The sequence below is a fragment of the Talpa occidentalis genome, unplaced genomic scaffold, assembly GCF_014898055.3.
Source record: "Talpa occidentalis isolate TD23 unplaced genomic scaffold, MPIMG_talOcc4v2.1 talOcc4.16, whole genome shotgun sequence".
NCBI classification, from domain to species: Eukaryota; Metazoa; Chordata; class Mammalia; order Eulipotyphla; family Talpidae; genus Talpa; species Talpa occidentalis.
The window spans coordinates 7,072,590-7,086,442 of NW_023601653.1; the positions used below are offsets into that span (position 1 = coordinate 7,072,590).

The following is a 13,853-nucleotide window of genomic DNA, read 5'->3' on the forward strand; positions in this document are numbered from 1 at the left end:
ACCCAGCCCTGACCTCCTCGGCGGAGCCAGCACGCCTATCTGCGTGGACGGAAGCCAGCCAAGGATTATTTGGTGCTACCTAGTTCCTTTGACAGCACAGCCAGATCAAACAAGGCGAAACCTTAGACACTTCTTGTGCTCTCTGTCTGAAGACTTCCCCCTTTGCTATGTATGGTGTGTATTGTATGGATTATCAATATCCTGTTGTCCAGGTAAGCTAAGGGTTATAACTATTTTATTGATCTGAAGGTTTCATGATGGGATGGAATGCTTACAAAAGACGATTAGTCTTTTGATCTGATGTCATTCAAGGCACAGATTTCCCAAAGTTTCTTGCTCATTTGCTATAACAGGAGGTTTCAAGTTTTACGTTTTTGAGACTGGCAGGAGTGTTACTTTCAACTTCGAAAGTTCTGAAACTTCAGAGAGAAGCGTGTGTGTGTATGTGAGTAAAACAGAGTGGGAATTGACATGGCATTTATAAATGTAATGTAGGTAAGCCACCATATTACATAAACTTTAGGCTTCATTTTGAGTAGATGAGAAGCCATTTCTGCATGTTGTTGCTAACATTTTTCAGAAAGGTAACATGCAGTAGAGGGCGCTGTATCCACACTTAATTTTAGACTATTTTGTGATAGGAGTAAGTGGCATCTTTGTTATTAACTTGACATCTATAAGCAGAAAAACTTAGGCCCTTATCAAGCATATTCCTGAATCTCTGTTTGCCTTTAAATTAGTTTTAGAGCCAGTGAAGTTGAAGTTCAGACTCCTGGATTCTCATTCAGACTACCGTGTTAATCACCTCGGTGTCCGTGCTCACATAGCTCCATGCTTCTGATTTCACTCTCCTTGTATATAAATAAAATGAAGGGGCTGAGCCAGATGACCTTTCATATGTCATGATTCTTTCAAATATCAATAGATTGTGCTGAAAACATAGGCTAGGGAAGTAAAAATGGTTAATATAATTCTTAATGACAAGTACTGCTTTGGTTCCTCAGTTTGTTTTAGTTTATTTGTGTTTTCAAATTACTTAATTATTTTTTTCTCTCAAATGGCTATTTCTCTAATAATTTTCTCCAAAGTTGTATTGAATAGACATGCATAGGACTAGGGGAAGCTACAAACTAACCAATACATCTTATTAAGAATTGAATAAAGGCTAAACCCAGCTACTTATAGTTGGACCTTTTGGGTAAGCTCTCCAGAGTAACCGTACAGCTCTCATGCAAGTCTTAGCTATCAGCATTGAAGTCATAGGGACAGGGTTATGTTTCTTTAATTATTTCTAACACATTGTGTTTCATGTTAAGTGTATTAACAGTTTCCATTATTTTGAAGCTTTCAAAATGAGTATACTATAGGTGCTACAATGAAGTCCTGATGGATTTGTGGGTTTCATTTTTCAATGAACTATTTCTCCACTGACATAAAGGAGTAGATTGGTCTGTGTAACAGCTTTAGGCTGGAAGTATCGTGAGACTAGATTAGAAGGAAAGCCTCTTATCAGTAAATATTGATGTGATTTTGAAGAGAAACATCTGTGAAGAGAAAATTTCTGAGATCCAGCTGGCAAAGTAATAGACTTGTTAGTAACTACCCATAAGAAAAATTAAGGAAAAAATGGAAAGAGTGTTATCAAAGGAGACGTATTGGAGATATATGAAAAATTTACAATAAATGAATTTTGGGGCGAAGAAAATTGTCCCTCCTTGTTAAAATTGTGGCGTATTAGAAACTGACATGTTTGATAAAGTATTTTCTAGTAAAAATTTATTCGTTCATAATAAAATGAAAATTTTCAGTCATTTGACTTAGTACTAGTAAATGTAGTACTCAGTGTTTGACACAGTACTGAAGCAAACACGTTTCTGGTTTGCTTCCATTAGTAGATTTATTCTATCTGAAATTAAGATAGCTTAGAAATATAGGTAATAGAATGTTAGAATTAAAGAGTTTGCTTTCTGTTCCACCACATCAGGGAAATTAACAGAATTGAAAAAAAAAAACAATTGTAAGTAGAGGGATCTAAAACTGTTCTACAATCTTATTTATTAATTCTGTTAAGGTTCGAAATTTTCTTTCAAAACATTTATAAAAGAGTAGTAGATGGTTTTTCACCACTCACACTCTAATCTTAGCTATGGTTATATAATTTTCTTTTTAGCATCTGCCTTATTCTTATACTTCATTAAATCAAAACACCTCATTTTGTAATACTTGTAGTTCTATACCAGCACATTCTACAATTGGAAATGATTGAGGACATGATTGAGTAGTGTTTCTTTTTAATGAAAGTTTTGCGCCTATTTTTTAAATTAAGTATTTCTAAAATTGCTAGTGTTGAGATTAATGAAGCAAAGTGAATTCTCAATATTAGGCAATAAAGTTTTTTAGGTACTTGACCTTTAATTGCTCTTATTATTAATAAAATCATGCATGTCTTTAAAGTAATTGAAATTGGTTATCTTATTAGTTGTAACCCAGAACCAAATCTAGGCAAAAATCAGTCTAAAATACAGGCAGAGTGAGTAGGTAAGGGCTTGCTAGATATGATTTCAAGGACAATGATACTAGTTTTCCTATCCAGCAAAATCTATTTGAGAACCTATGCTGAAATTATCCTCTTAGACTAAACATTTACTTACTGGCTAGATGGTTTAAATGTAACTTGTTAAACAAGCAAACAAAGACAACAGAAAATAACAAGTGTTGGTAAGAGTGTATAAATATTAGAACCCTTAGCACTTTTGGAGGGAATGTAAAATGGTTTGGCTGCTATAGAAAACAGAATGGTAGTTTTCTAATTTCCTAAAGAAATTAAAAACAGAATTACCATAGGACCCACAATTCTACTTCTAGGTATACACTCCAAAGAATGGAAAGCTGGATCTTGAAGATATATTTGCACATCCATGTTCATAACAGCTATATCCACAATAGCTAAAATGTGGAAGCAGCAACCAAAGTTCCACCCATGAATGAGTGGATGATGCATACACAGTGGATTATTATTCAGCCTAAAATCGAGGATGTTCTGTCATAAGATGCGACATGGATGAACCTGTAGGATATGCTAAGTAAAGTAAGCCAGTCACAGAGAGACAAATATCGTATGATTCCACTCACGTGAGGTTCCCAGAGGAGTCAGAACAGAGACAGTAGATGGGTGATGGCCAGGGGCGGGGGCAGTAGTGTGGGGGGAAGGAGAATGGGGGTCTCTTGTGTAATTAGCCATCGAGTTTCAGCTTTCAAATAATGAGTTCTGGAAATGGTGGTGGTGGTGGTGGAAGCACATTATGAATATATTTTATACCACTGAACTGTAGATTTGAAAATGGCTAAGGTGGTAAGTTTTATGGGACATTTTATTGGGAGAAAATGTAACTACTGTTGTAAGTTAGGGGTTTGTCTGTTATCACAGTTGTTCCTGAGATAGTTTTACTTAACCTGTCACCCACTGAACTCTTGTCATTTTGCGACAACGGGGTAGATGGAGGAAGCAAGCTCATTGTCCTGATCTGAAGGTGTAGGGCAGCCCGCTGCAGGTGGGGGATCTTGGGTCCCTGGGAGATGGAGAGACACAGAGCTGCTGTGTAAATGCATTTGCCTGGTGTGCTCTGGCCCGCAGGAGGCAGAGGGAATCAGCCCTTAGGTTGTCATGCCCCTGCTTTATGAGAAGATGACTTCATGTATGAATTAGTTTATTGCTCACCAAAAGTTTGAGTACCTACTATGTGCCAGGTACAGGAATTTAGTGGTGAAGAAGACAGCACAGGTTCCAGTAGTTTAGTAATAGAGAAATGGCATATTTTAATATTGAAGAAGCAGTATACTTTCAGTTTTGACAGGTTAATCATATGTTTTTTCTTGTTCATATGATTACTTACAAATTTATTCAAACCCCATCCCTTTTAATATTTGTCTGAGAACTTTTTAATTAATCACTCACAGAATGCAGAGAAAAAGATAAAATTTAAATGAATATATGATATGTATGTATAATCTATATATATTTCAATTGTGTACTTGACTCTTGTCTAAAGTTTGGAATATTTTAAAGACATGTAAGTTACCCAGGTCTAGATATTAATTTACAAAGTAAGGTTTTCTCATTTCTTTGTCTTCCCTTCTGTCTTAGTATATGTTATTTGGGATCTGGTTCTAAAGTTGTGATTTAGGGGACAAATAAATATGAGGATTGTTTGCTTTTTATAAGCATGTAAAGTCCTAAGTAATTGGTTACAAATTTTTTCTCTCACCTCTTTTTCTAGAGTGGGTTCCATGTAACTGAACCCTGCCTAAACTGGAGAAAAGAGGCCAAGGAATAATGGGTCAGCAGTAACGCGGCTTCATTTATATTTAAGGAAACGTTGGGGCAGAGACTATTAAAATGGCACTGTGTTACAGATGCTTCTGGGAAGGCATTTAATATCTATTAGGTGTAAATTGTTATTTACACTTGGCTGGGGTCATCGTGTGGGGGCGTGCTGTGAAGAGCTTTTGTGCTCACAGGTTTTTATTATCACAGGAAATGCTGTCCCTTTAATGTTGCTTTTCACTTGGGTGTCAGGCAGCCTGGGAAAGAAGGAACACACCCGCCTTCCATCAGGGACTCTTGGATCTGCTTTATAGCGTGACTGATAATGTGGGTGGCAGGTAGGGAAGTTGAGTCACATCCATATAAAATTGTGAAGAGCAAGATCTCCTAAAGTTGGGAGATGTTGTTTTTTTTTTTTTTAAATCATATTATTTTGTCTAGAATCTTAACAATTGTAGTCAAGTTGAAAATAAAGATTTTCTCATTCCCTTTTTTTGTACTTCTTTTTTTCAGTTTCAGACTTACAAGACAATGAAGTAAATTTGTAAATGTGGCGATATTTCTAACTATTCTTTTGGGAGAAAAGAATGCTTTTATAATAATTTGTTAACCACATAAATAATCTTTGTTCTTAGGTACCCAGGTATGGATAAGTATAATAAATGACTTGAAATAGAAATTAAGGCATTATTCAATTTCAACATTTATTCTTCTAGCATGTATTCTGACACTGGGTTAGGAACTGGTGATATGCTATGAAACACAGAATTCTTACCCTCAAAATGTTCACAATCTGGTCATAATTATAGAAACCATAACTCCAGCAATTACAAATGATGATTTAGGTGCAAAGCCACAGGGATACGGGGTACCAAACCCAAGTGTGGGAGTAGACAGGACCAGGACAGACTTTCTGGAACAGGGGTCCATGAAGTGGGCAATGAAGGGTGAATTAGCTGGACAGAAGGCCATATAAAAGGGAGCAAGAACAGAAAAGGACAGAAACAGTGTTGCTGAGAAATTAACTTCAAGTCCTTCAACATTAGGGGCAGAAAATAGAGAGGTGGGGGCCTCCCTGGTGGTGCAGCAGGTTGAGCGCAGCGCTCTGAAGCTATCCTCAGCCTCTGCAGCACAGGTTCTATTCCTGGCTGGCCAGGGAGAAACCCACATGGCACAGCAGACCTCTCCTGTCTCTCCCGCTACTCCCCTCAGCAGTGTCTTTGGTCCGTCTGCCTGTTCTGCTCCCCACTCTGTCTCTGGTGAATCCTCTCACCCTCCTGTGTCTCTGACTGTGCCCTGGTTCTTGTTTCTTGTATAAATAAATAAATAAATCTTAAAAAAAAAAGAAAGAAAATAGAGAGGTGGTTCTGGGGAGGAGAAGCAGTGACTCTAGACAGGTATGTTGAAACAGATGATATGTGAGGTGCCCATTTCAGAGTTAGGATCCAGTGGCGAGGGGTGGTGCCATGATGAGATTGCATTTAGAAAGATCACTCCGACAGTAGTGAGCAGCTTGGGTGGGAATAGTGGTAGGCTGGAGGCAGAGGGACAGATAGGAAACTAGATAGAAAACAAGAAGGTCAGAACTGAGTGTGTGGTGATGGATGGAGAGGCAAGTCAGAGGGCATTGCCGTTAGGCCTGGACTCTGGTGTGGTTGGGTGTGGTGTTGAATGAGGAGGCTTACAGGAACCCCAGATTTTCCATCCTGTTCAGGTTTGAGCCTGGGCTCTTCAGCTTGCTCGCTTGCTTACTTAGCCTCACCTGATCTCAGTTCCCTCATTTCTAAAAAGAACATTAAAATATCTCATTGACATGAGATGGAATGAGCTGTGGAATAGCTTACCACAGGGTAAGCTCTCAAGAAATGGTAGCTATTTTACTGGTTACAAAATTTAACCACTTTCGTCAAGAAAACAAGCCTGATAGAATGAGCACTAGAATTCAAGCTTCACAGATAGAGGACTTTTTTTTTTTTTAATTAAGATTTATTTATTTATACAAGAACCAGGGTATAGGCCAGAGTTGGGGGCAGGGGTGAGAGGATTCACCAGAGAGAGTGGGGAACAGAACAGGCAGGCTGACGAAATACGCTGCTGAGGAGAGCAGCGGGCGAGACAGGAGAGGTCTGCCACGCCATGTGGGACCCTTGCCGGCCTGCCAGTATCTAATCGATGTTGCAGAGGCTGCGGACAACCTCAGCGCTGCGCTCAACCACCTGCGCCACCAGGGGAGGCCCGTATAGGGGAATTTTTATCTCCTTTGTCTGTTTCTGTTTTCCCCCAGTACCCTCGTAGAGAATGGTTGTTAAATGAATTAGTGAGCTTTCGAGAACTTAGTTTTGGGCTTTCAGAGAAATTTGTAGTGTATCTGAATGGAGTTGAAACCATTATTTGGTAGTTACATGCTTTGATCTGGAGTTCAGTAGAGATATTGGGACCAGACATGGAAATGTGGAGGCCATCAAGGTCAGTTTAGGGAGATAGTTCAAGTGAAGGGGTGGGTCGCATCACCTCGAGCAAGTGTGGTCAGCATTGTTTGTTCACTTTTTTTAAAAAAAAAAAGATTTATTTATACAAGATCTGGGGTACAGACCAGACGCACGGGAGGGTGAGAGGATTCACCAGAGACAGAGCGGGGAACAGAATAGGCAGACTGACGAAATACACTGCTGAGGGGAGCAGCAGGCGAGACAGGAGAGGTCTGCCACGCCATGTGGGATTCTCACCAGCCGGCCGAGATCGAACCCGCGCTGCCGAGGCTGCGGACAGCTTCACAGTGTGGTGCTTAACCGCCTGCGCCGCTAGGGAGGCCCTGTTTGTTCACTTTTTTGAAGCTTATACCCTTTAATGAATCTGAGGACTATGAATCCTTGCTACAGAAATGCAGGTAAGAAACATTTTCGGTGGGGTGCCTGCGTGAGGAAGTAGACACCTTGCATGAAAAGCCTTGGCGGCACGTCTGGCAGTGCTCACACTTAGAGGGTAGGCAGAGGATGAAGAGCAGGATGGGGAAGCCAATGGATGAGGCAAGAGGAAAATCAGGAAAGACTGTTATGGTCTCAGGCTTCTGCGAGGGAGAGTTTCCTGAAGAAGGAGTGTGGTGCCATTGAGAAGTCAAAGAAGACAGAACGTCCATTGACCTTGGCCACCAGAGGTGTGCCTGAATTCAGTGATGTCAATTTCAACTGAGTAGACTAGGGGAAAGAAGCTGGTTTTCTGGGGGTTACATGAAGCTGAAGAAACAAGGAGGAAACTGAGTCAATGAGGAACACTTTCCATCATTCGTTTATTTAACAAATATTTTTACAGTATTTACCATATACCAGGCTCAGTACCTTAAGTCGAGGATGGAGCCAGAAGGTGATTCTGGCCTCCTCTCTTGCTGACACTTTTGTTGTGTTTTTGCCCTTCCACCCCCCACCTCCCCACCCTGCCCAGCCCTCTGTAAATGTCCAAGTGAGCTTCTCCTGGGTACACTGCCAGGCACTTCCGGCCACTAGTAGAGAACCCCAGGGTTTTTTTGCTGGAACAGAACCAGGCTGTTAATTGCTTTCTTTCAGGCACCAAAGAAGCTAATCTTGTTTTACACCTCCAGCTTTTAAAGTCAGGGACACACCTTACAACTTCTTGTTGTGTGTCCAGTGCTTGCTATGATCCTGTTACTCAGTGAATTTATTAAAGTCATTTTAATATTTAGTTTTGTTTTTAGCTGATACTTATTCTTTCTTGTGGTAATGGATTTTCTGATCCTGTTATTAATTTGCAGATTAGAATATTGGTCCTAAATGCGGAAAGAGGCATAGATGCCAGGGCTAAGAACTATTCTAGTCCTGCACTTTCTACAAGTGGGGCTCCCTCATTTACCTTTTTTATTCAAAAAAGAAAAATCTCTACTTGGGACCTAGTAGTCTTTCTGTGTGGAGGGGATCCCACACAGGCTTCAAGATATTTGTGGCTTTCCTAGGATAGCCTGTGTGGCAGGAGTCAGCCTTGGTACCCATTTTTTTTTTTTTTTTTTTTGTCCATAGCACTACAATGGACAAGTGGGTTCTGAAGATGGTCTACAGTGATTCTCAGGTTTATTTCTTCTGTTAGAACTGAAAACATACTTATCCCATAAATACGATTGAGATTTTTTTCCAAAAGCACATGGGGTTATCCTTGCTTCCATTGACACTCATCCACTGCTTTGCTGCTTATACTCTCTTTAAAAACTTTTGACTGCACTTCATCTTCTGATTGGCTTTTCAGTTGCAAATTCAGAGAATGTTACATGTTCTATCTCCCAGATCCTTTCATCTCATGCTGTTTTTTACTAATGCTTAAAGTGCCCGTTCTTTTATACATAGTTCTTTACATGTGTGGATTATATATTATGTGTGGATTATAACCCTTAAAGAGTATACAGATATTTGTAAAATGCCCCAAATAGTGCCTGGCCTGTTGTAGTGTAGCTACACTCCTCGTCTGTCCCCTTCTTCAAAACCTTCTGTTCAGTGGCCATCATCAGGCTACTTTCCTGTCTTTCGTTAAATCCGCTGCATCTGTGAACTGTGCCTTAGTGGAAATGTTTTTAGTAATTTTTGTTTTATTTCTTATTTATTATCATACACTCATGGATAGAATATTTTAAAATGGTATTAGCTATGATAAGCTTTCATGAGTGCTTCCAGTGCTATGTAATTAATGCCACCATCCCAGACATTCACTCCTTAAAATATGCCTGCACATGGCGCCTGCCCTGCCTCTCCCCCTTCCCCTCCTCCCTCTCCTCTTTCTCTGTTACACACACACACACACACACGCACGCATACACACGCACGCGCGCGCGCACACACACACACACACACACACGCGTGCGCAAAGCACACACCACACACACTGCCTTTCTCCACAGCCCTGTTTCTGGAGTTGGGAGCTGTCAGCCTGCTGGGAGGGGGTGGAGGGAGGAGGAAGGGGTGGGGCTGTACTCTGATTAATTACCTTAGGCATTCAGGGGTGGGGCTTCCTTCAGCCATCTGCCTGAGATATGGGAGGGAGCTGGAGAAAGAAGGAGGGGGAGAGACTGCCAGAGAGGAAGAGAAAAGAAAGGAAGAAACACTAGAAAGAAAAAGGAAGGAAACCGGAATAAAGGGAGATCAGTTACCAAACCCTTACAGAGCTAGACTGGGGGGGGAGGGGGGAGGAAAAAGGAGCTGTGGAGGTGTGCCCCAGCACGCCTGCTTTGAAGTCTTCATCACCTTGGTTTATGGAGAAAAAGAAAATGGTAACTCAGGTAAGATTTACGTTTCCTCCGTGTGTTTCTTTTCTAGTTCGGGAATAGAAATAAAGATACGGGGGATCGGGTACAGCAAGCAGAGTTTTTATTATTATTGTCTCCTTAAAAAAAGGCCAGGTTTATTGTTATCAACTGAAAAGTGTTGTGAGTCGGTGTGTGCATGCTGTGTGTGTGTGTGTGTGTGTGTGTGTGTGCCTGCCTGCCTGCCTGCCTGCCTGTAGGCGCGCGGGCTGTGTATCCCTATCCCTTTCTCTCCCCCTCGCGTCAGCTCCATGGCAGATTTCTGTTTCCTGTACTGTGCAGCTGTAGCTCAGGAAAGACCCTGTGGGGATTTGTCTACCTCTTTGTCTTGGTTCTGAGAAGAGGGAGGGAGAGAGAGACTGCAGAGGTAGGAAGAGATTCTTACAGACTGCCGAAAGAGGGGAGAGGGCTTGACTTCCTTATAAGAATTGCAGAAGAATTTGTGTTATTAGGAAATCCTATTCCTGATTCACTTCGGTTTCTCAGGATCGGCTATGAAATTGCAGTTTCGCTGCCTTCGCTCTAAATGACTTATTAAAAATGAAGGCTAGGAAAATATGTTTCGTTTCATGGCTTTGTTGCTTGCAAAGAATTATTCCTCCTTTTCAGGAGGAAACCTAGGTGCCTCCAGGTGCAGCTGAGGCAGGTAGCGCCCTCCCCGACAGAACAAATCTGAATGTCTAATGAGTGTATAAATGACAGTCGCACAGACATTAAAAGGCATTTGAAGGAGAGGGTTTAGGAAATGGAAGAGTATATTCTCTCTCTCCTCTCTTCCCCTTTCCCTCCCCCCCACCTCCCCCTCTTTCCTTCTGCCAAGCAATATCTAGTCTGCATTTTAGCAAGTCATTCCTAACAAATGGGAAGGTAAATACTCCTCTGTGCTCCCCAAAGCTCTGTTTTTCTGTTGGCACCCTCCTCTGTGCTCTTGACCCTTTTTCTTTATATATAGGTTGAGAGGGGGTGATGAGGCTGTGATTTATCAAAGAGAAATAATTTGATTGCAGAATATTCATGTCTGTTGGTCTCAGACTCAGATCGGCCTCACTCCAGGCTTTTAATGCTCTGTAGGGAAATTTCATCACTGGATAGTGCTTTCCTTTTAAGGAGGTTGCCCCTTTTTTGTATTCTCTCCCTCTTCCTCTCCAAGTCACCACCGGAGGGCGAGAGAGGCGAGGCAGCTAGCTTTCTGGACGGAGGCATCATTTTAGAAGCTGGAACCCTGTTCCGTTAAATGTTATATAATGCCCGCAGTGCTGTTTGGAAGAAGGGAGAATGTTGGGGAGATTTTCCCAGCGTGACCTAGAGGAAAGGGGAGTTGCAAAGAAACATCTTTCCCAAGTAATTTCTCATCGGGTCTGAGTTTGGAGATTATCAAGAAACCATTCCCTCCTTAGGCAATTGGAGAAACCCTTGAAATATTTTATATTCCACCTCTGCTCCCTTCATCAACAGTCTAACCTACTCTTTTGAAACCTGCTCTTTTTTGCTTTACTTTAAAAAAATTTCCATAAAAGAGAAAACCTATTTCTGGATTCTCTTTGTTGCTTGGGAGATGATACTTCTTAACCTTGGAGCCTCATTCAATTTTCATTAACTGGCAATACTAGAGGGTAACAGCTCTCTTCTTTCTCAGCCATCACTGATGGCTTTTCAACTACTTACTTTTCCATTAAACATATTTTTAAATCAGCGAGAGAGTTTCTGAACTGGGATCTTTTATAATGAGGTTTTCTGAGGCCTCTGGGACTGTGTCCTGGTAGCTCCTCAGAAGCTGCTTGAGCATGAGCTCTAGTGGGTGAGGGGGTGAGTGGGTGAGGGGATGAGGGTCCACAAGCTCAAGGCCCTGGATGCGGCTCTTCATAACCCACACCTCTGGGAACTGTGCTCTGAAGAATGAAGCAGATAAGATAATTAGAAACCAGAAAGGGAGATTTGGGAACGTTAAGAAACTGAATATATAATACTTTTAATTTGTGATCTCCTCAGGATGTGTTGAATGCTGAAGGGAAGAAGGTAACTAGTTTTTGCCCATCCTGAATTTAAACAACTTGAAACTATAGAATATCAAATGTATGATTTTTCAGTACTTCAGCATATTTATTTTGGTATACACACAGTTTCTCTGTGAAGTTGTTAGTAATCTAGAGGAAATAAATCAAAGGACATAACCAGATGGGGCAAGTCTTTAATTTGTCCTGTGGCCTTATTTTTGTTTTGTTTGCTTGGTTGGTTTTGGTTTTTTGAACAAGACATCTAACCCCAGTATTTGATAATAATGTCACATAAGCCGAATGTAAAATGTCTACACGGTTTAGGGCTTGGTTATCCAAGTTAAATGGTATTTAGTGTCTTAATATACTAGTCAGGTTTGTAAATATGTGTTTGTGTTTTGTCACCTAGGTTCCTTGCATCTGGATCTTAACATTTCTTTATCCCTTAATGTCTGTCACCCACTTGGTAGAAGGACGGAGGCTTCTCAGTGAGGACATTTTCATTATCCAGTAACAGAACCACATCAGTAGATGGGCGATGTGTGTACTTTATTATCACATGCGCTTTAATTTTGTTTTAGCTAGTAAACTGTTCTGTCATTTACAATAAGCAGCTAATGCTTTGCTTTAAAAAAAAAAAAAGCAAATGGCAATCACAGAATTCTCATGTAGCAGACAGACATGCTCATGTGACCTTCTGGCTCCCTCTGCTCTGTTAGCTCTCTCTGTTCATCTGTATGTTGTAGCAATATTCCTCAGAGGACTCTTGATTCTAAGCATGCGAACAAAATTATGGCATCTCTTCACATGTGAAATTTTATTCTACAATGTGAAATAAAAGGAAGGAAAGGGGGGAAATAATTCTTGTGATAGGTGTGTAATTAGAAAAAATAAAATTGCAGTTTCAACTCCAATTAGTAAAAAGAATATTTGGCCAGACTTAGAATCAGTGATACTATTTGTTGTTGAAAGAGCAAGTGTACCAGGCCGAGAGGGAAAGATTTCATAGTCTGGATGTGAAAGGGAATTTTTGTACTCTACTGTAGTGTAAGACTGCCAGTTTCTGTGGAACACAAAGCCCTCCCTTTCTTGGACAGCTCAGTGCTTTGCTGGCATTTTCTTCAAAATCTGTTTTCCATCAGGACCTAGAGGAGGGAAGGTGTTAAGAATAAGGGAGGTTGGAAAGGGGTTGCTGTTCCTTTAAATAGTGCAGTGAGCCCATGTGGCAGCAGGCCGCTGTGGAGTGTATTCTTTTGTAATGAATCACCGGTTCCATTGTCTGCTATCTCCCCTCTTTGTAGCTGGGAGGCTGAAGTCTTTCACCTGAGCTGCTGCCAGTTGCTATTCTGTTCCAGAGTAGCTGGGAGAAAAGGACATGGAGAGTATTTTATGCTTTAATTAAAGACAGATAAGAGAGCCAGGTATATTTTGCTTTGTTTCATTTTCGCCTGTCTGGTATGTGGTTTTTTTTTTCTTTTTTCTTTTTGGAAATGAGTCTATGATTTTGCTAAGCACACATCCCATTTTCTGTGCATGTTCAAAGTCCTCAGTGATTATTTAGTCTCCATTTTGTGGCATTGCATTAAAGTGATTCCATTAGGTTGCCTGCCAGTTCCACCCGCGCCTCATCCCACCCTCGGTCCGCAGGGCCCCAGCCCACACTGTTTGTGTTGGCACGCTTTCCCCAGGCTGCGCAGGACTCTGGGATATTGGGGGGTAGGCGGAGATTGTGGGTTGGAGTCTAATTTATGTTCCTTTACAATGAACCAAAAAAAGCCTCACTTTTTCCAGAGATTCAGTTTCTTTCTGAATTCTTTAACACTGTTCCATATCTTTCGTTATAACCATTTCCTTGCCAAGGCCAAAATGCTGCTCTCCTCTCAGAAGATCCTCTGAACTCCATAAATGTGCTTAAATCTGGGCAGTTTAGAATCACTAAGTGATTTTTCTTCGTAGCCATCCTTCCACCCCCAAAACACCCATTCTTTTTTGTCTCTGCCCCTTATTGTTGTATTGCTTCTAGGTAAGGGCTATGTTTGACAATCTGCTGTTCAAGCTTCTCTTGCCCCAGGGGACATTCCACTTTGGGGGTGAGGGTGGAACATTCCTTAGCCCACCAGTGATGGGGCATCTAAGGTCCAGGTTCTGTCCCTCTGGTTTTCTGTTCTTCCCTGAAAAATTCCAGACTCGCATCTGCATAGAAGGCCATATGGCAACAATTTCATTTCTCTTTTGA

The 13,853-nt window shown here is 41.2% G+C and overlaps 1 protein-coding gene across 13 annotated transcripts in view; it reads left to right on the forward strand.

Annotated features, from left to right (window-relative positions):
• The window catches only part of RBFOX2 (RNA binding fox-1 homolog 2), a 242,835-nt gene that overhangs the window by 154,227 nt on the left and 74,755 nt on the right, over positions 1-13,853 (forward strand). For 2 of the 13 annotated variants that reach the window (XM_054696070.1, XM_054696072.1), the window contains exon 1: positions 9,334-9,599. The exons of 10 other annotated variants lie outside the window; for them this stretch is intronic. In XM_054696070.1, the coding sequence (XP_054552045.1) occupies positions 9,573-9,599 (27 nt within the window). In that variant the 5' untranslated portion in view covers positions 9,334-9,572. Of the gene's footprint in view, positions 1-9,333; positions 9,600-13,853 lie in introns of those variants that run through there. One more of the 13 variants, XM_054696074.1, reaches the window with a different exon arrangement.